Source organism: Xenia sp. Carnegie-2017, unplaced genomic scaffold (assembly GCF_021976095.1).
Source record: "Xenia sp. Carnegie-2017 unplaced genomic scaffold, XeniaSp_v1 HiC_scaffold_19, whole genome shotgun sequence".
NCBI lineage: Eukaryota > Metazoa > Cnidaria > Anthozoa > Malacalcyonacea > Xeniidae > Xenia > Xenia sp. Carnegie-2017.
In genome coordinates, this window is record NW_025813481.1 from 10234957 (window position 1) to 10262046 (window position 27090).

The following is a 27090-nucleotide window of genomic DNA, read 5'->3' on the forward strand; positions in this document are numbered from 1 at the left end:
TTTAGCTAATCCTCCGCACAAAATGAATATTGATCAGTTTTATTTGTAAGAGCAGATAGGAATAAATATTTTATTGAATTTTTATGTTTTAATTTCGTTTTGTATTGTACTCTATTGAATTTGGCGAGTATGTTTGGCAAGTAGGTGCTTCAACACACCCTATGAAAAGAACATTTCAGAGTGTAAACATTACAACACTTGCTGTTCTTAGTAAATGTTTGATGATGCATATATTGACATCCAAGTAGTCTTTGAGATGTACATGACATAAATGTACTATAAGCAAATTATCATCTCTACATGTTTTCATATGAAACCTTGAAGTAACTTATTAAAATTGCCAAATTCTTCTTTACTAAGCCAAGATTGTCAAGGTCTTGTATACTTATACCCTCCAGCTATTATTACCAAAGTGAATTCTTTTAACTTTAAACACTGAGAGTGTTGTCAGATGTTTGTAGATGTAGAGTTTCCAGATTTGTTGAGTCCTGGAAAGAACTGTTGGTGTAGTCGTTGACTAACGTTTCGACAACCTTAGCAGTAGTCATCTTTAGAGTCAAGAAACATGCGTAAAATTCCTCTGAAAATGTATTCTTTCTTTAAAAGGAAACGTGGCGCGGCCTATTTCTATGATTCGACAAACATCACATGAATGACGTTCATCATGATTGAATGTGTAACTATGGGAACAACTTTGATAGTGTGAACAAAGTGGGATGCTATTGCTATAATGTCGAAATTTTTGGAAAAAATTGTTTAACGTTTAAAAGCAAAAAGATTGAGACAGTCATTCTATGGCTTCATGGAATATTACGCTGGTAATAGTTTTCTTTTTTCCTCCACATAACTTGTGACATATTTCGTCTGAATATCGATATAATTTCTTACTCCATTTTTTCCAGTCTTTTTATTTTTTATTCCTTTCAATTTCATTCATTCTTTGAATCCAAAAGTTGGCGTGGAATCATTTTGCGTTACGTGACGTAAATAGCGGAAGGTCTATTTAGGCTTTATACGCACAAAAATATTCACCCGTAAAATGAATGGTGAATGAACCACAATTCAGAAGAAGAACTTAAATTTCAATTTACTTTAGAGAAATTCGAAAAAACTTAAATTTCAATTCACTGTAGACAATTCAGAGTAAGAACTTAAACTTCAATTCACTTTAAGGAATCCAGAGAAAGAACTTAAATTTTTAAATTTACTTTAAAGTCAATATACCCGTCAACTCAAAATTAGTCGTTTAAATTAAATACAACGACAATGCATCTCGTGAAACACGCGTGAAATTCCTCTGAAAAAGTATTCTTTATTCAAAATGAAGCGTGGTCTATTTCAATGATTTGACAATTATCATATTAATAAGGTTCATCATGATTGAATTGGATTGTATGTAACTATTGGACAAATATTGTGAACAAAGTGGGAGGTTATTATGTCGAAATTTTCGCACGTATTGCTTTAACGTTTATAACAAAATGATTCAGGCAGTTATTAATTCACATCTAATTTAGCCTCAAAACTTGTGTGACATATTCTTCGTCTGAATATTCTTGTTCCAATCATTCAATCTGTTCCAATTATTCTATTTTCTATTTTTTTGTTCTTTACTTTTGTTAAGACCTTTCATTCATTTATTGACTCCATCTGAAAAGTTTGCGCGTGGAATAACTTTTGACGCCATCGCTACGTAAATAGTGGGCGAAATGCCATCGAGGTCCAGCAAAGTTTGATACGCCCAAAAATATTTACATGAAATGAAATTGAAACGAATTGTGAACCGAATGCAGTTCAGAATAAGGACTTAAAGTTTGATTTGTTTTAATAATTGGAACGTTCTAAAACTTTAAACCCTTTTTCCTGCCGCCATAGCGTTATTCGATTTAAACAAGATATTAATAAATTATATGTGCAATTTAGTTTCAAAACTCATTTATAAAGAATTCGTCTCAATAGCGTCTTAACCTATTCTAACTTTAAGATATTACCGATTTTGTTCTTTCATATAAAACACACATTTTCAATATATGTGATTACACTTGAAGATTTTGTTTACTGCTTTGCTTTGTTCTAGCTTACAATTTCAAAGGAAGAGTGAAACTTCTAATGCTTTCTTATTGGCCTCATTCACGAAATTTAACAACACACGCGATGACTCGAACCCCTCCCCCCCTCCCTCCCTCCAGGGTTGTACTGTGTGGTCAAATCAATTATTTGTGTATTTTATTCAAAGAGGAAAAAATATCACTCGTCATTTGACAATCGCTGATAAAAATGGTTAACCGAACCAAATCCATTGTGGCTAAAAATGAAGTCACGATTAACTTCTTCACATGCTCACAGACAAATGTCCTTCGAATTGATCTGTGTGATGTTTTTATAATTTTTTGTTCAGCCAAAAAAAAAGTCTAAATGAAAAAGCTAAAATAAATTCACTTCTTTTTATGCGCTTGTTCATCAGTTTGCTGTTCAATTTTTCTGTGGCGAGCGAGGTAATTTTGCGACCTTACCCCTATGAGCGCACCATTTTTTGTATTAGTGCACGCAAGAGTGAAATTGTGTTCAGAATTTCGGAGAGGGGAAAAACTAGTATTTTCAACTTGAAATTCATATAAAATTCTTTAAAAAAATCAACACTTGCTGAAATGCAAGCTGTGAGCACAGCTTAGAAATTGGGAAGAGAGTTCAATTTAAAAACAAACTCATTTAGATCTTACCAACAACATATTTTTTCTTAGTAATTAACTTCAGACGTAGGCGAACGTTTAGATAAAGCAAATTGCCTGTACGCAATGAAAGATCCTTTTACTTGTTTCATGCAACACAAAACAATTGAATGAAGACGGCGACGAAAACTACAACATTTTCTTTGTTAATTAATCCATTAACATTAATCTTTTTTAATTTTACAGTTCTCCTACATTGAAATAATTAATAATCCTGACAGTGTTTTTTGTCTATTTACATTCTTGCCAAGCTTTTGGATTTCTATTTATGAAGTCTTACCAAGGAAACATACCGATTATATAATCAAATGATGTGGCAGTTACTATAGTGATATAAGTTTTTTGCTGAAGTTTTGACGTCACAAGATGTACTTCAACATGAGAAACTGGCACAGTTGTCAGGGTTGCCTGATTGGCAGTTTTTTAGATAGTAACATTATTTCTAAGGAAACAAAATTTGAAGTCTTCCTCCCGGCCAAGATCAAAATGTTGATTAGTTCGTTCAAAATTTCATACGCGATTAAGGATATCAGAATAAAAGCAGTCTCAAAGTTTAATCAATGTCAAATGAAGATATTGTTCATCTATCGTAATGCCAAAGTCAATCGTATCTACAATAGTCGTTTCTTGAATGTATGCCACTCTAGATTAAAGAAATGCCATTTTTCAGGCATAAAAATTATGGCAGCAACGAAAACAATCAAAACACGGCTGTTCATTTTATATCGGGATACTTGAAATTCACTTAAAATAGATTAATAGAGTAAAAAAAAACAGCTAATAATTCCTTTTGTTAAACACAATAAAGCAAAAGAAAATCATCACTTCGCCCAAGTGTTTAGCAAAATGATTACGGAGTCCGGAACACAGTCACTGAGGTGTCGTAAAATTCCACCCTCAGCTACAGAATTCCGGACCGCAGATTGCAGGAAAGGCAATTCTGCTCGCTGCTGACTTGTACAAAAAATTCTGATTTAAATATCAAAGAAAATAGTGTACAGATCTTTGTAAAGAAAAGGTTCATGTTGGGCCATGTTAGGCATTTGAGAAAACAAATAAAACAATTATTCATACAGTTATCTTTCGAGTTTTATGCAAATTCATCATCAGAATATTAAGACTATCGAGAAAATCAAGATCATTATCAAAATCGTTATCAAAATGAAGCTCTCATTTAGCAGACTTTGACGCCTGAGGAGTAATCTGCCCAAATGCACAGTGTCTTTCAGTTTTAAAAACAGTTCTTTTAGAATTGTTGGGTTAGTGTTCATATGGTTTTAAACAGTTCTTTTAAGAACTATTGCGTTATTATTTTGACCATTCATCATGGTATTTGCTCTTTTTAAAACAATTTTAAATTTGTCACCATAAAAAGTCTCTATTTTAAAATCAAGAATATTACTGTCAATGATAAATTTGCAATAAATTCAAACAATGACCGAAGAACGGAGGGCTTGATGGCATGTTCCACTATAATAGAAGTAGGGAGACGTCTCTCACCAATATTTTGTTACAGGTACACTACTACAAGTATACTTTGGCAGTTTTCAGTTAATACTTTCTATATTAGCTACGTTGCTTTGTTACTTTGATTGATACAGTTTGGCATACTTACAGGGTTTATCGAAAAATTGAACAGTTAGGATAACGCCCCTTAAGTTATCAGCGCGCAAGACCTGCAAAAATCTTTAATTGAGTTGTTAGTTACTTTCCAATGGTTCATCTGACAGTAAAATTTTTGCAAATAACCATTTTTACAATGAGAATTGCGTTACCGAGAAGCACTTTTGAAATAGCTTACGCACGAAAATGACAATGCTAAAAAGTAATTGAAACACGTGAGTTTAAAATATGACGAATGTTTTAAAGCTAACAAAGGTTCGAGAAATTTGACCAAAGCTGGCACGAACTCTAGGCATCCAAATTGCAAATTATTCTGCTTTTTTCCTTTGTTATTGCTATTTTCTTGAAACCTTCATGAACTATTTGTATTTGGATTAATTTAAACTCAAATTTACGCAGAATTGATGAGGATTATAACAAGATAGCATTTAATAACGAAAAATTCAAAATAAGTGGGACTTTCAAAGCTAATCGTTCGTGTACACATTAACCAATTATTCTACACTTTGTTAGCTTGAACAACAAGTTCCATATTTTAACACTTTATGTTTTACAATTAGTTTTTAGCTGCGTTATTTTCGTGCGAAAGCTATTTTATAAGTGCTTCTCGGTAACACAATTCTCATTCTAAAATTGCATGGTTATTAGCTATTAGCAAAAATATTACTGAAAGATGAACCATTGGAAGTCCAACTAACTATTTCCACCATAGATTTTTGTAAATCTTGCACGCTGATAAATTTAGCAACGTTCACTAAACTGTTCTGTTTCTTTCATACACCCTGTATTTATATTACATTCGCAAAAGTATATATAACAAAGTATTATATTTACTACGTATAATTGTTGTTCTCTATCACCTATGATACTGTGTTGTGCCCCCTCAATAATTACGTATTCCTGACACCACTTAATTCGAAATATAACTGTATGAAAAACTGCTTTGTGTTTTCTCAAATATTGAGTTCAACATTGACCTTTTATTACGTATATCTTTCCTAATGTACTTCATCGAACATTCGTCATTCGTATCTTGATGTGATTTCCATATATGTATATATGTAAGTAAAACCATACTTACAGAGGAAATGTCGACTGAGCGGTTGTTTAAAAAAATGAGTATATATTTTGTTGCGACTTCCAACTTTGGTGCGAAACAATCTTAAAACACATTTAGTATTTTTGTATCACTCAAATATCAGTCACAGTTTACGAATAACAACTGACCTCTTGTCCTATCATCAATAGGTCACTGTTTCGCACAGTTCAAGTTTACCATAACAAGTTCATATATGATCTTTGATATGTATCCATTATCGTATATTGTCGTGTGAGGAAATACGTGTAATAGTGCATGAAGTATAGTAGAATCTCACGTGCTAAACATGAAATGACAATGGATGAAAAATCACCTGCAAATATCTTGCATTATCACGGAATTTCTAATTCTACTCAAGTTTCTTCAGTCCTTTCAATGCGAAAATAATTCATGAAACATTCCACCCATTTCCCTTGATAAGTTCGAAAAGTAAAATTCGCGCACGCCGGTATCACTTTGATAACTGTTGGATTAAATATGATATTATGTATTGCTCACCATGTATGTATATTGCCATGGAAAGTATGTATATTTTCTGCAGTGACCAAGTCCCAACGATTTGGGTTGGAACCTGCTTTTGCCTATTTTTTGTACAGTCACACTCATGTAGGTGTTTTAACTGTACATTGAAAAAATATACTTAATTATCCGATGATGATTTAAAGTATACGATGAATCAACAACGAACCAACTTATGAAAATAGTTTTCATGAATATTTTTTCATCAACCGTATAGGTTTTTTTCCCTTTAAACTCGCACTTGGCTACTATATTTCACTCAATAAATGCAGGTTGTAATCCAATAAAGATATTCAAAAGTCGCGTCGGTTAAAATTTCTTTATTTTGTCGTTTTTCAGTTAAAATTTACTGTATTTTTTTGTCGGAATCATTTAGATATGTAAGCCCAATAAAAAACACCAAGGTTTGGAAACCACCTGGGCGCAAGCTATACAATACTAACAAAGGAATTGTAATATGTTTCTTAGCTTCACTTGCCTGTAGAAAAATGTTCTTCAAGTTTATGTGTGTGATGCTTGCAGTAAAACCTTTATGTAACAAAAAAAACGAATCGAAATAAAAAGCTAAAACGAGTTTACTTCACTCTATAAGCCTGTTCATACCAGTTTGCTATTCAATTTTTCACTGGCACGTGAGGTAGCTAATTTTTGCCAGCTATCTCCACCCCCACAACCCCCACCACCCCCACCACCCTCTGATGAAACATTTTATGCACTATAGTGAATGGAATTTCAGATATCAAACAAAGCTTATGAAAGATGAAATTAGTATCTTCAATTTGAAATAATTCACATAAGAAAACCTACGCTTTCTTAAATGCATGCTTTTGCCCACACCGTAGAAGTTGGGAAGAGAATTTGATTTGAAATCAAATTCATTTAGTGCTTGTCAACAACATATTTCTTCTTAAGTAATTAAACTTCTGATGTAGGCAAAGGATTAGATAAAGCAAATTGCTAGCACGCAATGAAAGATATTTTTACTTGTCTTATGGAACACCAATTTGAATGAAAACAGCAACAAAAACCGCAAAATTTCTTTGTTATTCAATCCACCATTAATATTAATGTTTGGCAATCCTACAGTACTCCTACATTAAAATAACTCATGTTTTTTTGTCTGTTTACTTTTGTGGCAAGCTTTTTGATTTTTATTTATGACCAGTAAACAAGTCTTACCCAGGAAGCATACTGATCATAAAATAAAATGTTGTAGCAGTTACTATAGTGCTTTGACTTTTTATTGAAGTTTGACGTCACAAGATGTACTTGACCGTGAGATCTGGCACAGTTGTTAACCTTGTAGCTACAGCCAAGGTCAAGAAATGTTAACATTTCAAATCGTTTTCTCAAAATTGCGTACACAATTAAGGATATTAGAATCAAAGCAGTCTCAAGTTCAATCAATATCATATGCATGATAAGCATTGTTTATCTATCGTAATGCCAAAGTCTTTCGTCTGTAGCTATTGTCGTACTTCGAATGTAGGGCACTCGTATGCATGTAAATAATTGACAAATATCTCCAAGGTCTGGCAATTTCCGATACTTTCTTCCGATGAGTTTAACGCAAAGAGCAAATTTAGCCATTTTTGTACATTTTCATGTCACATTTTTACCATTTATTTTTTTGAAGTATGAAATTATTGTACGATTTCATAAAATCAACACATAATCTGTACAGTTAGTTGGATTTCATAAAGTGTTCCTAAGACAAAACCTGCGTGAAAAGAATCCCTAGTACTCACTCTAAAAATTGGAACCCCATTTTTCATTTTAAGTGTACAATAAGTTCCAAACGAATTGTTTGTCTCTTTGGCAAATTTCTTTCGATTTTTGACCACATGCAGGCTTCCATTTTTCTATATTCACAACGCAAAAAAATTACACAGCCACTAGCTAAATATACGTACGATTAACTAGCTATATTAACACTTTGAGATAACCAAATCCCTCTTTCTGTGTATAAAACGCCATTCAACAAAGAAAATATTGAATCTGAGACAACAGTCGTTGTATAAATTATCATATGTTAATTTCAGTGATGATTGTAGTTTCTTTCTAATGCGATAACTACCAAGACAGCCGCTAAAGAGGCTCACTGACTTTGTCGGAATCAGTGACAGAGCTCTATTAAAATACATGATTGTTCTATGTTCAAATTATGCTTATGAAGTCTTGAATTGTAAAAGATTAAGAAATGCAATTTTCAGGTACAAAAAATATGGCGGCAAGGAAAACAATCAAAACATGGCTGTTCATTTTACATTAGAAAACTCGAAATTCACTTAAAGTAGAGAAATACAATCAAAAGATGGCTAATAATTTCCTTTGTTAAACATAATAACACAAAACAAAACAAACCCTTCGCTCGAGTCATTAGCTAAATGATCATGTACCGCGATTACTGAGATATCGTAATCCACCCGCTGCTTACAGGATTCCGGAACGCGGCAGAGATAGTAAAAATCCGCCCGCTGCTACATCCAATCATTTTGCAGGAAAGGCTACGATTCTGCTCGCTGCTGATTTGTAAAAAACTAAAAAATCAGATTTAATATCAAAGAAAATAGTGTAGAAATATTTGGAAAGAAGAGGTCCATTTTTGGGTCAGTACTTGAGAAAACAAACAAAACATATTTTCATACAGTTACTTTTCGAATTTTTTTTGCAAAATCATAATTAGCCTATTGATATTATTAAGAATGTTAGAAACATTTTTTTCACATGATGAGTTTGCAATAAATTTGAGCATTGAAAATAGGACTGGGGGGGCTGATGGCATGCCCCGCAATAAATAAAGAACGAGGGGCGCCTGCCACCAACAAATTTTCCACAGATATCACTATCATAATTACTTTGGAAGTTTCAAGTTAATTCTTGCTATATTACGTAGCGATGTTACTTTGATTGAAACAGTTTGGCATAATATTACATTTGCAAAAGTATATACCACAGACTTTTTTATTATATTTACGATGTATAATTATTGTCCTCTATCACCTGTGATACAGTGTTGTGCCCCTAAATAATTACGTCTTCCTGACACCATTTAATTCGAAATATAACTATATGCAAAACTGCTTTGTTTGTTTTCTCAAATATCGATTTCAACATTGACCTTTTCTTATGAGTATGTTTCCTAATGTACTTCATCGAACATTCGTCATTCGTATCTTGATGTGATTTCCATATATGTATATATGTAAGTAAACCCATACTTACAGAGGAAATGTTGATTGGGTGCATGGTTGTTTAAAAATTAGTAGAATATTGTTCATGTATAGAACAAGCTAGACTTCCACATTTGGTGCGAAACAACCTTGAAACACATTTTTACTTCCATGTCAATCAAATATCAGTCACAAGTTACGAATAACGTAACGAAAACGACTGTCCTCTTGGTTTCATCATCAAGAGGTCACTGCTTCGCAAAGTTCAAGTTCGTCATAAAAGTTCATCTTTGATATGTACCATTATCGTATATTATCGTGTAACGAATGCGTGTAATAGTGAAGTATGGCAGAACATCGCGTACTATGAGGTTTAAACCAAGTAATAAGTGGTACGTTTAAACATGAATAGGCAAAGGATGAAAAATCACCGTCAATTATCTTTTGCCTTTTTCTTTGAAATTATATCAAATGTAGTTGCTTTAACATGAAGTATCGAAAAATTTTGCCCAACTAAAGGTTATGGTTTAAAGTATGGTAGGAATAAATAATGAACCAACTTACACAATTATTTCTTATGAAAAACTTTTCATCAACCATATTTAGGTGTATTTATTCCAATTGCCAATAAAACCTGCACTTTACAACTATACCACATTCGAGTGGGTTGGGCGGAATAAGAACGTAGTCGTTTAAGAACTTCCGCGTTGGCAGAAGTTGACGAAAGCAAGTACTTGATATTTATTACATTTAGTAAAAGATTTACATCAATATTAAATACTGCATTCTGATTCCATTCTTCGGAAGCAGAAATTTTTTTACGAAAAATATAATTACGCGACACTCTAGTTGTTTTTTATGTTGTTAATTAATTATTTTGTCAATACATTTTCGTTTAGTTTGCTGTGGATTACTTCAAGTAAGCGTCGATAAAGTACCAAGCAGCAGATTGCACAGTGACAAGAATATTTCAGAAAGTTAAATGACACAATTCTTTGAACAAATCCATCAAAATCGTGCATGTTTGTCTCGGAATGTTATAATTATTTCATGCGTTTTAAATTCAATTCAGTAAATGCGGGGATGGTCCATTTATGACATAATATCCGTCAATGAAATATTTTTATTATGTCATTGTGAGAAACCTTTGACGTCTAAATTATGGGTAGTTAATATAAATTTATGCGATGTTACGCAATGTCGAGGGCTCCGCATGATTTATTATGCAAATTAAGGATTTTAAGAGGTCAAAAGCACAAAGGGACAACAGTACGATCAAAAAAACTTCAACGAAGGCATTACATATATATTGTTTATAATCACAACTTTTCGAAGCTCGTGGATGTACGTTATAGTGATACATTGGTGAAAATAATTGGTGTTTGTTGTCTCTTCGTGTATTGAAGATTCTAGATAAAGTCGTTTTGCGAAGACACACTGGACTCGCTTCGCACGCTTGCTGGCGTAATGTTATGACAATAGCAAAATAATAAAGATAATAATTCGGCAAAAACGTACTTCTACATTAATAGCGTCAACGATAACACAATCAAAGCTTCAATTCAATAAAAGAAAAAGAAGTTGAAGATAATTGTCAGGAGAGTGCAGCGGTGAAAAACATTCACTATAAAAAGAGTTATCTTGCTTATCCAATAGTCGTCTGTCCAAAGTCGTTTGCCCATTGCTATTATCAGTATGCGAACGAGTAAAACAGCACCCGATACTGGCGACGCATACCTTCCAGGTTTGTTTGGTTTTATGAATTATTAGGCGGTAATGTACAAGCGTTTACTGCATGTCGAAAGTATGTGAAATTAGTTCCATTTCGTTACAACGTGTGTATTAAATGATACAAGAAGGTCTAATGATTCCAACGATCTGCTTTAAACCGGCTGAACTAGAGAAAGAGAAACCATGTCGATTGTATTGGATAAATAATCTGATGTTATAATTACCTTAAGTTCATTCACTGTGACTGTGTAATCTCGGCGTTATTTTATCGGGGGTTTTTCCCTTTCAAAACAACCATTTGCCTAAATCATCAAATGCCGACTATGTCCTTTAGAGCTCCGTTTTGAGAAACATTTATACTTTCATCTTAGCGAAAGTAAACTTAGATTATTTTGAGAAACTAATTTGGATAAACATTTGCAAAGATCTAATTTTCAATCGCTATTTAAAGAATGCTCTGCATCTGCTCTTGATGCTCCGCTTAGGCAGAAGAAATTTTCAAGAAACGAGCAAAAAGAATAGCTTCGGTTCACAGCATTCTATGGTATTCCTCGAAAGCCTTGTATTCGTTCATTTATCTCTTTGTCGTTTTCTTTCTATTCTGGGTAAACAAACAGCATGACACGTTGATTACAGCCAATAGTAAACGACCATACGATTGCTTGTGATTAATGCAAATTGCGCCATTTGTCGCTGGCAGCGCTTTAAAAAAAAGTAACTTGTCATTGTAACTTGTTAAGATTCACAATTTGATTCTCCCGCGAAGTCGTCGTCTTATCTTTACACTTAGCTCATCTTGCGCTAGGTGTTATTTCCAAATTGACGCCTTTCCGTTGACTTACTTCAATAAGGATCAGTCTTTGGTGGATGGCTCGTAAATATAATCGCCTTTAAAAAAACATCTAATTGCACGAAAGACGTCAGTCAAAGCCGCCATGACAGCATCATTATCTGAACAAAGAAACGTTGTTTTTGATGTTGTATCGTGCATCACAAGTATTCTTTCTCTCCGGATCTTTCTCCCCCCTCCCCTCTTTTGTGGAGTGGTTGCGGCAAAAGACATTGTTTGTCTTCTGCCTGTACGTAATATACATGTTTATATTTTTTAAATGTCGTTCAGTATTTTTGATGATATTTATGACAATTAATGGAAAATATTAAAATTGGCGAGAGCCTATACTTCTCATTTTTATATTTACGAAAAAAACAACTTAAACCATGTTGTTTTTGTCAATGTAAATAGATAGTACAAGACTCGGTCTAAAGGCCCGTTTCCGCTTAAGTATATTTTCCACGGAAATTAGAATTTTCCAGGTGCACATGCGTTAAGTAATGGAAGAGTGCGATGAAATTTTTCCAGTGGAAAATGTTTATTCAAGTAGAAATTTTTCAACTTTTTGTATTTAGTCCGGTGGAAAATTAGCAGTCAGCCAATCAGAAAAGAAATCTACTTTCGTTTCATGCAGGTTAAATAATACACCATATAATAAACCTTCTATTATTCTTGCTTACTCTTTCTTTACCGAGAAATATTGGACTTTTTTTACAATCCTCGCCCTACCGGATAGACCTGTACTGTACAAAAACACGCTCAGATATTTCTCTGTAAAGAGCTCGCGCTTTGATATTTAATCAGGCCTCAGGGCTAAGTAATTCTGAGTTTTCAACTAATAAACATTTCCTCGAAAGTTTGTTGGCGGGGACAGATTTTTCTTGCTGAATTCGTTCAATTTATGAATTACTTGCGTTGAACAGCAATGGTCAATATTTTTCCTGTTTTATCTATTCCAGAAACGTCGGCCTTTGGAACTTATCCGTTCGGTTTTAACACAATGATTGGATCCAACAACTGGTTTGAGTAAGTACATTGAACGAGAAATCTAATTTTCGTCCTTGTTGTTTTTTATTCTTGGTCCACATTAATTGAATATTTCTGCGATTTTAGACTGCTTAAATCAAAAAATGTGTTCTCAGTGCGGAGGAAGTCGGTGAAAGGCAGTCAAAAACGAGAATACAAACGATCCATTACGATTGGTGGAGACAAACCACCGTATAATGTGACTGGAGTCAAGGTTGGCATTTATTGATTAATTAAGTAATTGGTATAGCTCAAAGGAGCACTGCATGTTACATAAATAAGTAAGTATATATTGCATCGTTATAAAAGTATATTTGCTCAGTATATTCCACAATTTGAAAACAAATCGAATTTGAAAAACAACATGGCGGCGTACGAAAGTTGAAAGACTTTGGACAAAGTAAATTTCGTAAACTTTAGCAAATACAATCAATTTTGGCTAGTAATATAGACGAAGACGCTCAGTTTGTACTTCATGATCGGCTGTTTGATTTACCTCTTATGTAAAGACCTTTTTATCAACGACAAAACTATCGTATAATGAGCCGTTGATGACAGTCATCACTCAACAGCGGTATTGTAAATCTTGTGGGAAGCTGCACTGCGCCTTTAATTTAAAATTATCGCCTCTAACTATTAATGTATTTTGTACATCCCCGGGCGCTACTTCTCGGCTTTGTGTACATAATGTTTAGCGACCATACTGCAGCATACATTTCATGAGTCACGTCAACTGCAGGACTTTCGCCTTCAATATTTTTAAGTTTGTAAAGTATTTAAACTAAAGCCATCGATGCACACATTTCCAACGTACATTTAAAGTATTTTATTGTCTATCAGTTTTAGTTTTTCAAGTATTTCCACCAGGCAGCTCTGCATTTTCAAGTATAAATTTAATTATATTATACTACAATATGAAGTCAATGTTTTGAATTAGGAGTGTCCGAAACTAAAATAGATAATAACTTAAAGCGTAGATCGTTTTGCTTTGGCTTTATTACCTAAAGTATCCCTTAGAGTTCCGGAACAAGAGTCAGGAACAATCAATTAAAGCCGTCAACTTTCAATTCAACACACCTTTGTGAGAATGGCATTGCTTAACAACTTCCATTAAACAAACCCATATAATCTGAAAACCTATCAATGGGCCGTTGTAAATTATTTTTTCGAACGTTGGATCCCTCCCCAGTCCCTACTACACAACTTAAAAAATAAGCATAATCTTACATTCAGTGCAGATAATCAGATTTATTTGTCATGACATCCTGACTTAGCAAGCGAAAAATTTCTTAAAGAGCTTTTGAGCAAGTTTTAAAGTAATGAGCCGATTGCTCTCTAAAGTTGGAAACCAACCAAATTAGAGCGAGCTAAAAACAGAGTATGATCTGGCATACAAAGGCAAATCATTCAGCAAGGTAGCAGCGATTTGCTGAAATACTCTCGCAATTAGAAGAATTTCTAAAAATAGCTCGAGTTGAATCCTATACATTCGCCACGCCAAAGATTATTTCTCACAAAATTTTAAATTATCGATCCAAATAGTAGGTTGATCCTAAATTAGCTTGACTTGAATAATATACTTCTTATGCGTAATATGTCCTAAATTGTGGAGTCAAAATGATCTTTGTGATATGCGAACTTTTAAAATACTAATCTAAGTCGTGGACGTAGGATGAGCAATACTGGGGGGAGGTTTGATTTATAGAAGAATGTTATATTATAATCTGAAGAGAATAAGTAGAAGGAAGTTAGTGCAGCAGATCATGTACACATGAATTTTGTCTCGTCCCTGAAGTTATGGTTTACAACGTCCCTAAACTAAGTGCTTTATAAATATTGGAAGCCCACCAAGTCTAACATCTATTTTTGCTGAACAACTGCTGATTTAAAACAAAATAGATAATTGCATTTTGTAACGAGAGACAGTTGATTCGAGGAGGAGTGATCAGGGCGGTGTATTCAGTTGTGCTACGCTGATTTCGTTCGAAAAGTACCAGACTTTGTGCTTCTGTCGTGGTGCTATGTTTAGTATCACAGCATGATGATGCAACTTATATGATTTACATGTTATAACTGATCCAATTGATGGATGAAGTTAACGTTGATTTCAAATCAACATTTATGCGGCAAAATTAATATTTATTATAGGATGATGAAAAAGAAGAAAACAATAACAAAATAAAGAGGGAGTTATCAAAGCCAACGGCGAACAATACAAAACTTGCCATTCCTACTATCAATATCATTCGGTAAGTTACAATTTATATTGGGTTCAACTTTTTTAGTCGAAAGCATTTCCGCAGGGAAATTAGCATGTTGCAATTATTAGGATTTCAGTGTTTTGTAACACTTACTTTAATGATTTTCCCACAAAGGTTTATCCCACACATAACAAACGTGGAAAATTTTATAAGTGCATTGAAAATAGAAAATATGTCATTATAAACTATCATTTTCGCTATTCGTTGTTAAGTTTTTGCTTTTCACCTTTTCACGTCTCACAGGTGTGGGGAGAACGTCCAGAATGCAATTTTATTTTCCGCCGATGAACTTATGTTTTTATATTATTAGTGCAAGTGACGAGAGCCTGTTTGAACTGGTTATCGATGACTCTTCTGACGATGACGATGACGATCTTGATGAAAACGAAGATCTCGTTTACGAATGTCCTGGCCTTGCTGCTTCGGTTTGTAATTAATGATTTTTCTTCAAGCATGACTTGCAATCATATCATAAAATATTACTGTTGGTGCGTGCCCCATACACCTTCGCTCTACTTTCCAATTATTGTAATTTGCTACATGTGCATGAAATGATCAGATCAAGCAACCAGAAAGATTTTCCATATTTCTTGATTTTTATTCAAATTTATGTGTCTTACGTAGCTTAACTGAGTGTATATCCCGAGGGGGATGAAAGTGACATCAGAAGTTTTACAGACAAACACGTGACCGTTGTCTTAGAGTAGTTAATATTTTACAATCAAGTAAGGTGATTGATGTAGATTTTATCTTCTTTTTTTGAAAATCAACCAGCATGGAAAGTTATCAAATCAACGTTTGTCTTTCATGAGTTGATACTTATTGAAGACACAGCATCTAGAGTCAAACGACTTGCTATTTGTTAATGCTTTGTTGACAGCGAATTTTTATAAAAGCTGGGTCGAGAAATAATTTGTTTTTGAAGTACTTCATCCAATAATTTTTCATAACTTTCTTCTAGACGGGAGACATGTCAGTTGAAAATCCCCTCTTTCACGAAAAACAGTTTGCGAACAGCTACAGAACACCAGAAGTTCCCGAAAAGTACTGGAAAGATGTATTCGTCGAATCTGTGTAAAATTCTTCGTCCCAGAACGTCAGACGACACATCAAACCGAACATGAACACAACTTGCTTGTCCTGTTTGTTGATTTTGCAACATTTTTAATAAGACACGTAAAGTTTAACTGTATATAGAGCAAAACCAGTAATCTATTGTTGAATAGTTATTGTATTTGTAAATCATATTGATTTTATTTAGTAATATGATGGAACTGTAATCGCTTCGCATTCAATAATAATTGCGAAATTGTTTCCCTGTAAAATTTTTTGGCTTGAATGCTGGCAGATACCTGTTTTTTTAGTAAAAGGAAAAAATATTTTGGACAATCTTCTGTAGAATCAAATGAATGTTAAACTTTATAGAACGTAAGCAATGGCATGTACCCCCTGGAGGTCTCCGTTTCTGCGCACTCCTCCTTTGCTTCACTAGAGATAGGCTAAATGATCATATTCGTCATAAGACTACGCCTTTAAAGTTTCTAGATTCTTCTTAATATTCATAATTTATTCACAATATACTAAAATCGCAAAGTTTTAACATGAAAGCATTGACAGGCCGCCTATACGTCTGTAGTTTTTATTTTATTTCTGATAAATACTGGGTGTTGGTAATTAAAGAAATTTCTATAATATTTTCTGTTGGGGCTTCTGGAGCCCGCCACTACCCACCACTTGACACCCAGATATCCCAAATTTATGCTACAGACCATCAACAAGACTGATAAATATTCCACATATGCTAGCATGTCAAGGGCGGCGGAACATTGATAATTGAGGGGGGGGGGGCTATTATTGCTTCCATGTCAATTTCTATTTATCAAAATACGCAATGTAGTTCCTACGGTTTTTTTATAGACACTGGCGTAGATAGCATCGATGATTGGCTATGGGGTGGGGGCAATATTCAAATATACATGCACATGTAAAAATACAACTCGAAGAAAACAAAGCGATTTCAAAGGAACTTAATACGACAGAACATTAATTTCTGAATATACCCCCACCCACCACATCATCAAGCAGGCTACGCCACTATTTATAACAAAACAACTTAAGTACATTTGTATATTCAAGCTAAATTGCATTTAGTCAGTAATTGTGCAAAATAGTTCATATGCTGTCAAGCTTGTGATGGCTGTTATCAATGAGGTGTTCTTTAACATTTTGTATCGACTTCGTCATGAGATTGACTTCACGACGATTTTTTAAGAGTCGATAAATAGATAGAAGGCGTAATAGAGAGATTGGTTTTTACATGATTTCCTCAGTGTGAACTATTAAGAATAAAACTAAGACAAAGTATACGGTTTCTGAGCCCAATGGACAACCCACCATGATGAGATCACCACAATGGTATTATGGCGAGGCCATCGATTACATGCGAGGCCTTCATTAGAGAGAGGCGTCTGTTATAAAGGGGCTCGTCTTTATAACGTTAATGATGGGGGTATTCATTCGTCAATTCGGTTGTTGCTCATGACCTCTAGAGAAAGGGTAGCTGTTGATACAAAATCGAGCTGTAAGCTGCAGGGAAGGGGGGGAGGGATTTATTAGATACGAGGTGTTTATTTGATTAGGGAGTGTTCATTGGATAGTTTACGGTGTACGCAGTCAATGAGTTTTACATGACGTAATAGCAGAACGAATTGCCAAAACAATTTAAGAAAGTAAGGTGTAATATTTCGTTAAAATGCATTTGGAGTTTCTTTGAAACGAAAATCCCACCATAATGTTGTTGAAGATACGGAATATTTGTAGGAATTATGATATGTGTAGTTTAAGAAGGTAACTACAATAATTTGCTTACGTTGCCTGAGGTATTTTTCTGTCAAACAATTACCGTGGTAAAACAGGAAAAGAATAATTTGTACTGCATTTAATCTCCCTCTTCGTTTATTTTGCAGTTACAGGACTAGCTGTGGTGCATTAGCAGCCATTGATGACGAAGGACAGAAAACATCTGTGAACTTCATCACTCATCCTAAAGAGAAACACGATCAACAAAAACCAGCCTACATTACTAGATATGGACCCAAAGGATTTGTTGTACACGGCTCTAGGGTGTTGGGCTCTTTGGCAATTTTACCTGGTCTCTTTTTGAACTGGAAGGTTTGTGTCATCGAAAATTCGTGTTAAATGGTCTTGAAACATGATATTAACCACAATGACATAACGCATCTCATGACTGTAAGATTATTGTCAGATTATTGATTATTAACGTTAATGAATCTTAATTGCAAGTGGTTGGTAGGACTTGTAATTGATGAATTTCATCCTACTTAGTTTCTAACCATTTCTACTAAAGATCTCGATCCATCTACTCACTGAATATTTAAGCTTGTGCAAAATTAATGCTGGTTTCACATGTGCTCGTGAATGTAAAATGTGTCTTAAGTAAAGGCTGTCAACAAATAGATTTTGTCTGGTAATCACGGACATGTACCATAATGAGAGATGGGACAAGGGAAGGCTAGTTATTTTTTCGTAATGAAAATAAAAAATTAAGACAGAAGCTGACTTAAGAGATTTTTTAGCATTTAAAGTAAACAATTCTCCTGCTATGGAGTCATCATGAGATCAGTTTGATCATATATAAAAAAATTATCAGCAAACATATTTTAATCTGATCAGACTGCTTCCCCCTGTTTCAAATGATGCAATTAGTTAAAGATGTTAGGGTTATTTAAGTGGATGGGAGCAGATCTTGTAATAAAAACCACCAGGTCTGGTCATCCTCTCATTATGAGGTAATCATGCATGGCTCATCATATAGCCTTGCAACTGGCTTTCTATAAAAAATTGCTTTCTTAAAATGACTGTTTTTGGTAATCTGCAATAAGCTTTATTAATATGGAATATTTTAATTCTTTTGCTGAATTGTTTTGTGTTAAATGATGTTCTAGTATAAAAATTGATAGTAGGTTTACCAATGTGTTTGGTAAGGAGTTTTCAACATGAGAAGCTGACCAGAAGGGCTTATGTAGTAGCTCTTTCACACGCATTTATGTACTTAAGAGATGAATTGGCAAAATTTTGAATGTGATTGTGATTTATATGTGCTTACATACCATAAATGCACAGTTTTCAGTCAAGTGCTCCACCTGTCTGCAGTGCTTGTGCAGCTCATGCTACAATAGGTTAGCAGGTTATTAACTTGAAAGACTTTAATACACAATAGAACATTGTATGGACCTAGGTGACATTATATATATCGGCATTGGTATATTTAAACACCATTAAGTGCCACACTCAGGATTGGGAAAATTTAATAACTGCAGTGCTGAAATTAGCATTTATGGTTGGGTCTGTGTAACTATACACTCCATGTCAATATGTAAAACACATACACTCCATGTCAATATGTAAAACACATGCACTCAATGTCATTATGTAAAACACATACACTCAATGTCATTATGTAAAACACATACACTCAATGTCATTATGTAAAACACATACACTCAATGTTATTATGTAAAACACATACACTCAATGTCATTATGTAAATCACATACACTCAATGTCATTATGTAAAACACATACACTCAATGTCATTATGTAAATCACATACACTCAATGTCATTATGTAAATCACATACACTCAATGTCATTATGTAAATCACATACACTCAATGTCATTATGTAAATCACATACACTCAATGTCATTATGTAAATCACATACACTCAATGTCATTATGTAAATCACATACACTCAATGTCATTATGTAAATCACATACACTCAATGTCATTATGTAAAGCACATACACTCAATGTCATTATGTAAATCACATGCACTCAATGTCATTATGTAAATCACATACACTCAATGTCATTATGTAAATCACATGCACTCAATGTCATTATGTAAATCACATACACTCAATGTCATTATGTAAATCACATATACTCAATGTCATGTGAATCACATACACTCAACATCATTATGTTAAACACGTACACTCAATGTTATTATGTAAAACACATACACTCAACATCATTATGTAAAACACATACACTCAATATCAATATGTAAAACACATACACTCCATGTCATTATGTAAAACACATATACTCAACATCATTATGTAAAACACATACACTCAATGTCATTATGTAAAACACATACACTCAACATCATTATGTAAAACACATACACTCAATGTCAATATGTAAAACACATACACTCCATGTCATTATGTAAAACACATACACTCAACATCATTATGTAAAACACATACACTCAATATCAATATGTAAAACACATACACTCAATGTTATTATGTAAACCACATACACTCAACATCATTATGTAAAACACATACACTCAATGTCATCATGTAAAGCACATACACTCAATGTCGTTATGTAAAACACATACACTCAATGTTATTATGTAAAACACATACACTCAATGTCAACATGTAAAACACATACACTCAATGTCATTATGTGAAACACATACACTCAATGTAATTATGTAAAACACAGACACTCAATGTCATTATGTGAAACACATACACTCAATGTAACCATGTAAGACACATACACTCAGCGTCATTTTGCAGTCAGATAATTTGTAATATGCTTTAGGTCAAAAATGCCACTGAAATCTGTCTTTCTAACCTGGAATTATTCACCGTCATCAAGCCGCCTATTGGTAAGTTTGACATGCATGTTGGTACAAATACGAGGAATACTGCGAAATATCTACCCTCAGAGATAGATCCATTTTGTACATGGGGTGCTCTTGTTTCGATTAGATATCGGTTGTTACTTGTTGTCACAGCATGTACAAATTTTTTGCTAAATTTTCTGACCTTTTTATTTTGATCGAGAGATTTTTGGATTTGTGCTTCATTCATGAGTAAGAACAATTGCTATTGCTTTGTTGCTTGTTGTTTTAGTATTTTATAAGGAATTTTTCCCTTCTCCCTCACTCCCACTATCCAAGGCCTAGAGGGGATCCTTCTTCTCCTGCACCCCTCCATCCAAGTCTTGGAGAAGTGCGAACCCCGTTCAACACCTTCCCTCAAATTAGTCCTTGTCTACCCCCCAAAAACATCTCTGCATCATCTTCTCATACTTTATTTACTTTTCAACATTAACTAGTTTCTTTTCATTGTTTTATATAGACATCATTGTTGTGGGTACGGGCGATAAAGTCGTAAGGTTGCACGAAGATATACACAAGGAAATGAGAAAGAAACGAATTGCTTTAGAAGTACAAGATACGGTGAGTGAGTTACAGATATTTGTACGTACGTCGAAAGGGCGCCAGCTCAAGACAGGTGTACATACTGTTTGATGCAGGAATTGAATATCCATAAACAGATGTAATAAAAGCTAACGGCGTTGTCGCAATTTTCAAATTAAAGTTGATTAGCGAAATCGTGACTAAAACACCACACGAGTACATACGAGTACATACGAGTGACCTACGAGTGCGTATAAGTACATACGAGTGACATACGAGTACATACAAGTACATACGAGTGACATACGACTATATACTTGTCACAAATGAGAAATAGCACAATTTCTTCAATAATTCATTGATATTTGCATTCACTTTTGCTTGTATTTGTCTGAACTGTGGGGCAACCATTGTTTCAGTTGAATTTGGTGTCTGTTTTGCGCAATGTCTTAATCTATTGAACGGTTTAAATATATCAACAAATGTAGTCTTGCGTTGGAGTTGCCATAAAGTAAACTCTCGTACAAAGAACATATTATACGTATTTTGTCGATGCAATTTGCCAGTATTTGAGCGCTTTTTGACACACTTTCACCTAGGGAATACATATTTATGAAAGCGATTATATATGCAGCGTATAAGTAATGCCTTGAAAACGTGCTATATGAAATAAATGTACCTTATATATATTTGAATTGAATGACAGTTGCACTGTGTAACGTATATGTGTCATATTATGCATACGATTTCTTGTTACTTTTATTGTTTTTAAAGTTCTAGCTGATGTAATTCAGTCTTTGAACTGCAAAATCAGTATCTTGAAGACTTCAATAAATTATTTATAAATTTTAAAAAAGAGGCTGGATATGAGCTAATGTGCAATCTGATTGATTCCTTACTAAACTACCTCATATTTCTTTGGTAGAATAAATAAAATGAATGCAACATTTGAGGAGTAAATCCACATCAATTAATTATATTACAAGTACATCTAATTGTTATTTTTGTCCAAGATTTTTAACTTATTAATATATTAATATAAGATAACAAATAGTGTACACATGCGCTAATAGTTCTCAGAATAACTGCTTAATATTTTTTGTACGGGAGTTTACTTTATGGCAACTCCAGCGCAAGACTACCGTTGTTGATACATTTAAACCGTTTAATAGATTAAGACATTGCGCACAACAGACACCGAATTTAACTGAAACATACAAATGAATGTGCGAATAAAGTATCTTTTCAGCATTTACTTCTATCAAATGGTTGTCCAGAGTTCAGATAAATACAAGCAAAATTGATTGCAAATATCAATGTATTATTGAAGAAATTGTGCTATTTCTCATTTGTGACCAGTATATAGTCGTATGTCACTAGTATGTACTCGTATGTACTCGTATGTCAGTCGTATGTATTCGTATGTCAGTCGTATGTACTTGTATGTACTCGTGTGGTGTTTTAGTCACAATCGATTAGCGACCGAGAATTAAGGTATGAAGAGTGGTTTTAGGCCTTTGCTCCGATCGTGTTTAAAACACCACACGAGTACATACGAGTACATTCGACTGACATACGAGTACATATGACTGACATACGAGTATATACGAGTGACATACGAGTACCTACAAGTACATACGACTGACATACGAGTACATATGAGGACATACTAGTACATACGAGGGACATACGAGTACATACGAGTATATACCGGTCACATATGAGAAGTAGCACAATTTCTTCAATAATACATTGATATTTGCAATCACTTTTGCTTGTATTTATCTAGACTCTGAGGCAACCAATTTATGGATTTAAATGCTGAAAAAGTATTTTACTTGCAAACTACATTCATTTGTATGTTTCATTTGAATTTGGTGTCTGTTGTGCGTAATGTCTTAATCTATAAAACGATTTGAATGTATCAACAACGGCAATTTTTTACTGGAGATGCTATAAACAAAACTCCTGGACATAAACAATATTATTTTGTCAATGTGATTTGCTAGTATTTTAGCACTTTTTAACAAACTTTCTCCTTGCGGAAATACATAATTATGAAATCGACTAAATACTCACATACGACATTGCAAACGTGCTGTATAAAATAAATGTACGTTATACATATTTGAATTGAATGACAGTTGCACTGTGTTACGTATATGTCATACTATGCGTGCAATTCCAGATTACTTTTATTTTTTTAAGTTCTACCTGATGTAATTCAGTCTTTGAACTGCAAAATCAGTATCTTGAAGACGTAAATTATTTATAAAGTATAAAATAAGGGCTGGATGTGAGCTAATGTGCAATCCAATTGATTCCTTACTAGACTATCTCATATTTCTTTCGTATCATAAATGTAATGAATGCAAAATTTGAGGAGTAAATCCACATCAGATAACAAATTCAATCGAAACATACAAATGAATGTAGTATGCAAATAAATTACCTTTTCAGCAGTTAAATCCATGAAATGGTTGCCCAAGAGCCCAGACAAAACCAAGCAAAAGTAAATGAAATTGTGCCACTTCTTATTTGTGACGAGAAGTCTAGAATATACTCGTATGTCAGTCGTATGTACTCGTATGTCAGTCGTCGTATGTACTTGTATGTACTCGTATGTCACTCGTATGTACTCGTATGTACTCGTGTGGTGTTTTAGTCACGATCCTTTGCTCCTGTGTTATCGCATCTCTCCTTTTAATTCATTTTGAAAATGTAGCTTTCCATCAGTGTTTGTCGCTACTAATTCACATCAATCCAGGAAATGTTTTAAAATTCCATCGCATCAGAACTTAGTCTTGATTACGCGGTTTAGTAAATTTTGGAAAACATTGTCAATGGTGTTCCTTACACTACTATAATGAAACAAAAATGTTGATTTGGGATTCGACGAGGATTACGACGCAGCAATGGGGGGAATGGGGCGGGGGGAGAATATCCGACTTGTATGTAACAAGAAAGGGAAAAACGTTATTCAGCAAATCAAAGTGATATCACTGTAATGAAATCATTATGAAATCAGCCATGATTCAGAAATCTTGATACTCAAGGAGACGCCACGTAAACGCCATTGAAATGAATGTCATGCTTGAAATTTGCAATAAACAGTAGCTGCTATTCGTATGTATTATTTTTTTCAATTCTAAATATCGGCTGATTTAAAAGATGTTCTCTCTAGATGTAAGTGTGACCTTCAATATTGCTGGCAAAAGAGAATTAAAATCATAATTTATTTGGTGTGAGCACGTGACAATATAAATAAAGGAAACATTTTAGTCAGACTGCCATCTTGGTTTTGAGTAAATATTTTCTCCATTTAGGCAAATGCTTGTGCCACGTATAATTTTCTTCTTCAAGAAGGCAGGGTAACTGGAGCAGCATTGATTCCTCCAACTATGTTGCCCGACAGGTAACCTTGTGGCAGAATTTGGATTGATAGACGCTGGTGATATGCAAATGGTGGACGAATGGAAGGATGGTAAATAACTGACCGGTCAATTGCTGTATTTCTTTTGTACATGTTTGCACATCCAACCATTCTTGCGTCTTTCAAATGACCCAAAAAGAACTGGCCGTTCTGGAAGTATAAGTCATTGCAAAATAATGTCTCTGATTGGCTGCAGTGCAGTCATTGAACTGTATATAACTGGAAAGCTACTTCCTGCCAAAATTTGAAGCCACTATGTAACTAGTCCCAATATAGAAAATGCAAGTACGTGCATGATTATAAAAAAGGTAGCCTTCCTGTTGTATATTTAGTTCATTTAGTGTAATTTACCGTACGCCAGTATCCATTTTGTTGTGATTGTTAAAACTGTGGGCACGCATTACGACTGCGGGGAAACTCAACGACGACAGTTCGAGAGCAAATTTTGTTCTACTCCATAAAGTCTTAAATAAAAGAATGCAAGCAAGCAAAATCAGCAGGTTATGGTCCGCCAGGCTTTCAAAATGTATCTTGTTAAATTTATTTATTTATTTATGTAACTTTGCTATACAGCAGGAAAATCGCCACACCAAACTCAAAAATTAAAGTAAATGAAAGTTAAATTTATCGCTATTACTTTCATTTTGTGATCCTGCTGCACTGATTGAATTGTGCTATATGCAGTTGCTATGCGTCTTGAACAATTTATCCCATGATCTTACGTGTTGTCATTGTAAAGCTCAACACGTTGAGAGCGTTTGCTCGCCGCTTCATAACTGTGTGGCCTTCAATATTTTACTGACTTAGGGGCTGTTTTCATAAGTCCAACAGGAAGGGCCAGCCCTGCCTGAAGGGCTGTATTTAACTATTGCTTTACAAGCAAATTCTAGCCCTACATCAAGAGCTCGGCTTGAACAACGAGTAGTAGCGCTGAAATACAAATTGGATAAAAACAAACCGAAATAGTTATTGCTTTTTGTTTTTTTACGCTTTCTTTGTGCCTTCTGATGCCTCTCCCGTTGAGGCCTTGGATGCCTCTCCCGTTGTTCCTTCTGATGCCTCTCCCGTTGAGGCCTTGCGTGTACATCGAAAATATCAAGCTCAGCATGGCGAGATTTCGCGGCTTAAAGGCTAGCCCTTCCCGTAATGTTCATGTAAGCAGCCCCTTACTATACTACACAATCTTTATTTCCACAATGAGAACGTGCTCATTTTAGTCCGTTGCCTGTGGCGTCAAACACTTACTTTCGTTGCCACCTTCGCGGTGCTAAATTTTATGAACGGTATTCTATAGTTTTCGACATGCTGAATTCGAATTTCTATGTTCCCACTCACCAAAACCCGCAGTTTTTAGAATTTTGACGATGAAGATCGCTCCCGTTTTGTTGTTTAGGCGATCTTTTTACATGAAGTAAATTGATACCGCTATTATTTTGAGCCGAGTCGTGGGCTCACAGTTCATTTAGAGAGGTAAACAAAGCGAAACACAATTTTCTTGTAAGAAAGATTATACAAGTTGACAGAATATTGAAGCTTGCTACAAGGTCAAATCCATTTACGAATTATTTAATAAAGAGGTGTTATAATACGAAGACAAGGTTCAATGGAGAAAGATGTGAATCGTGATGCTACTTGTTCATTTTCACTGTTCATTTACTTTATTGTCACTTGACAATTCTTCATCTGTAATTTTTGCATCCAGAACCTCTCCATACACATCCGTTTCCAATTCTTCTGTTTTTTAAAGCACGAAAGGCATTAACAGAGTTCAGTGTAAGAAATGGATGCTTTCTTACACGAACATCTATTTTCTAAGCAACCAGCAGTGCATTTACGTACAATTGTAAATATTGAGCACATCGATTGGTGCACAACTGCCATCCATCCAATCGATGGAGATAGACTTATTTTTGTTAATTTGCCATCCATGGTTGGACGCATTTGGCGGGGCACAGTTACGATTTCCATATTGCTGCTTGGTAATTGGCACGTTTGATGTGTTTCTCCAGACAATCTTTATTAGGTGGCAAGTTGTACCTAGCCATGTTAATGCCAATGCCAGGCATTGAGTGGTAAATACCTCCTCCAGACTCTTGTGAAGTTCTTTAGTGCTTACAAGATATTCTCCAAGTTCCTGAAGAGCTTTGACAACATGGGCATCTTCTGACAGAAGCTTACAATTGAACACTTTGCTATGTCCATAAAACAAACTGGTTGTGCCACAGCCTACCAATAAAAACATATGAATATTAATTATTTTTCAAATTATTAAAAAAACCTAGTAATGACACCAGGTTTTCTTAAAGAGTAGTGCTATTTTTTTGAATTGCCTTGACTTTAGTAGATTCACATACCCACCTGAAAATGCATGGAATCCAGTTGTAGCCTTCATGTAAAAATGTCCCC

General features: G+C 34.4%; 2 protein-coding genes across 2 annotated transcripts; both read left to right on the forward strand.

The window, feature by feature from the left end:
- Nucleotides 1–10402: 10402 nt before the first annotated feature.
- LOC124438071 lies at nucleotides 10403–16318 on the forward strand. Its single transcript, XM_046988062.1, has 6 exons — nucleotides 10403–10887; nucleotides 12666–12732; nucleotides 12820–12946; nucleotides 14881–14981; nucleotides 15304–15418; nucleotides 15955–16318. The coding sequence occupies exons 1-6, from the start codon at nucleotides 10839–10841 to the stop codon at nucleotides 16069–16071; spliced, it is 576 nt and encodes a 191-aa protein (XP_046844018.1). The 5' UTR covers nucleotides 10403–10838; the 3' UTR covers nucleotides 16072–16318.
- Nucleotides 16319–17658: 1340 nt separating this feature from the next.
- Nucleotides 17659–25307, forward strand: LOC124438072 (NADH dehydrogenase [ubiquinone] 1 alpha subcomplex assembly factor 3-like). The gene is made up of 5 exons (XM_046988063.1): nucleotides 17659–17840; nucleotides 17960–18164; nucleotides 20648–20714; nucleotides 21190–21290; nucleotides 24578–25307. The coding sequence occupies exons 1-5, from the start codon at nucleotides 17785–17787 to the stop codon at nucleotides 24668–24670; spliced, it is 522 nt and encodes a 173-aa protein (XP_046844019.1). The 5' UTR covers nucleotides 17659–17784; the 3' UTR covers nucleotides 24671–25307.
- The last annotated feature ends 1783 nt before the right edge of the window (nucleotides 25308–27090 follow it).

What these genes read in the sequence shown, in the direction of transcription:
- LOC124438071 (XM_046988062.1), top strand. Translation starts at nt 10,839, where the DNA reads ATGCGAACGAGTAAAACAGCACCCGATACTGGCGACGCATACCTTCCA. An exon ending in TGGCGACGCATACCTTCCAG is followed by an intron (nt 10,888 to 12,665) that starts GTTTGTTTGGTT and finishes TATCTATTCCAG; the next exon opens with AAACGTCGGCCTTTGGAACT. An exon ending in ATAATGTGACTGGAGTCAAG is followed by an intron (nt 12,947 to 14,880) that starts GTTGGCATTTAT and finishes TATTTATTATAG; the next exon opens with GATGATGAAAAAGAAGAAAA.
- LOC124438072 (XM_046988063.1), top strand. Translation starts at nt 17,785, where the DNA reads ATGTTGTTGAAGATACGGAATATTTGTAGGAATTATGATATGTGTAGT. An exon ending in GATATGTGTAGTTTAAGAAG is followed by an intron (nt 17,841 to 17,959) that starts GTAACTACAATA and finishes TTTATTTTGCAG; the next exon opens with TTACAGGACTAGCTGTGGTG. An exon ending in CTTTAGAAGTACAAGATACG is followed by an intron (nt 21,291 to 24,577) that starts GTGAGTGAGTTA and finishes TTCTCCATTTAG; the next exon opens with GCAAATGCTTGTGCCACGTA.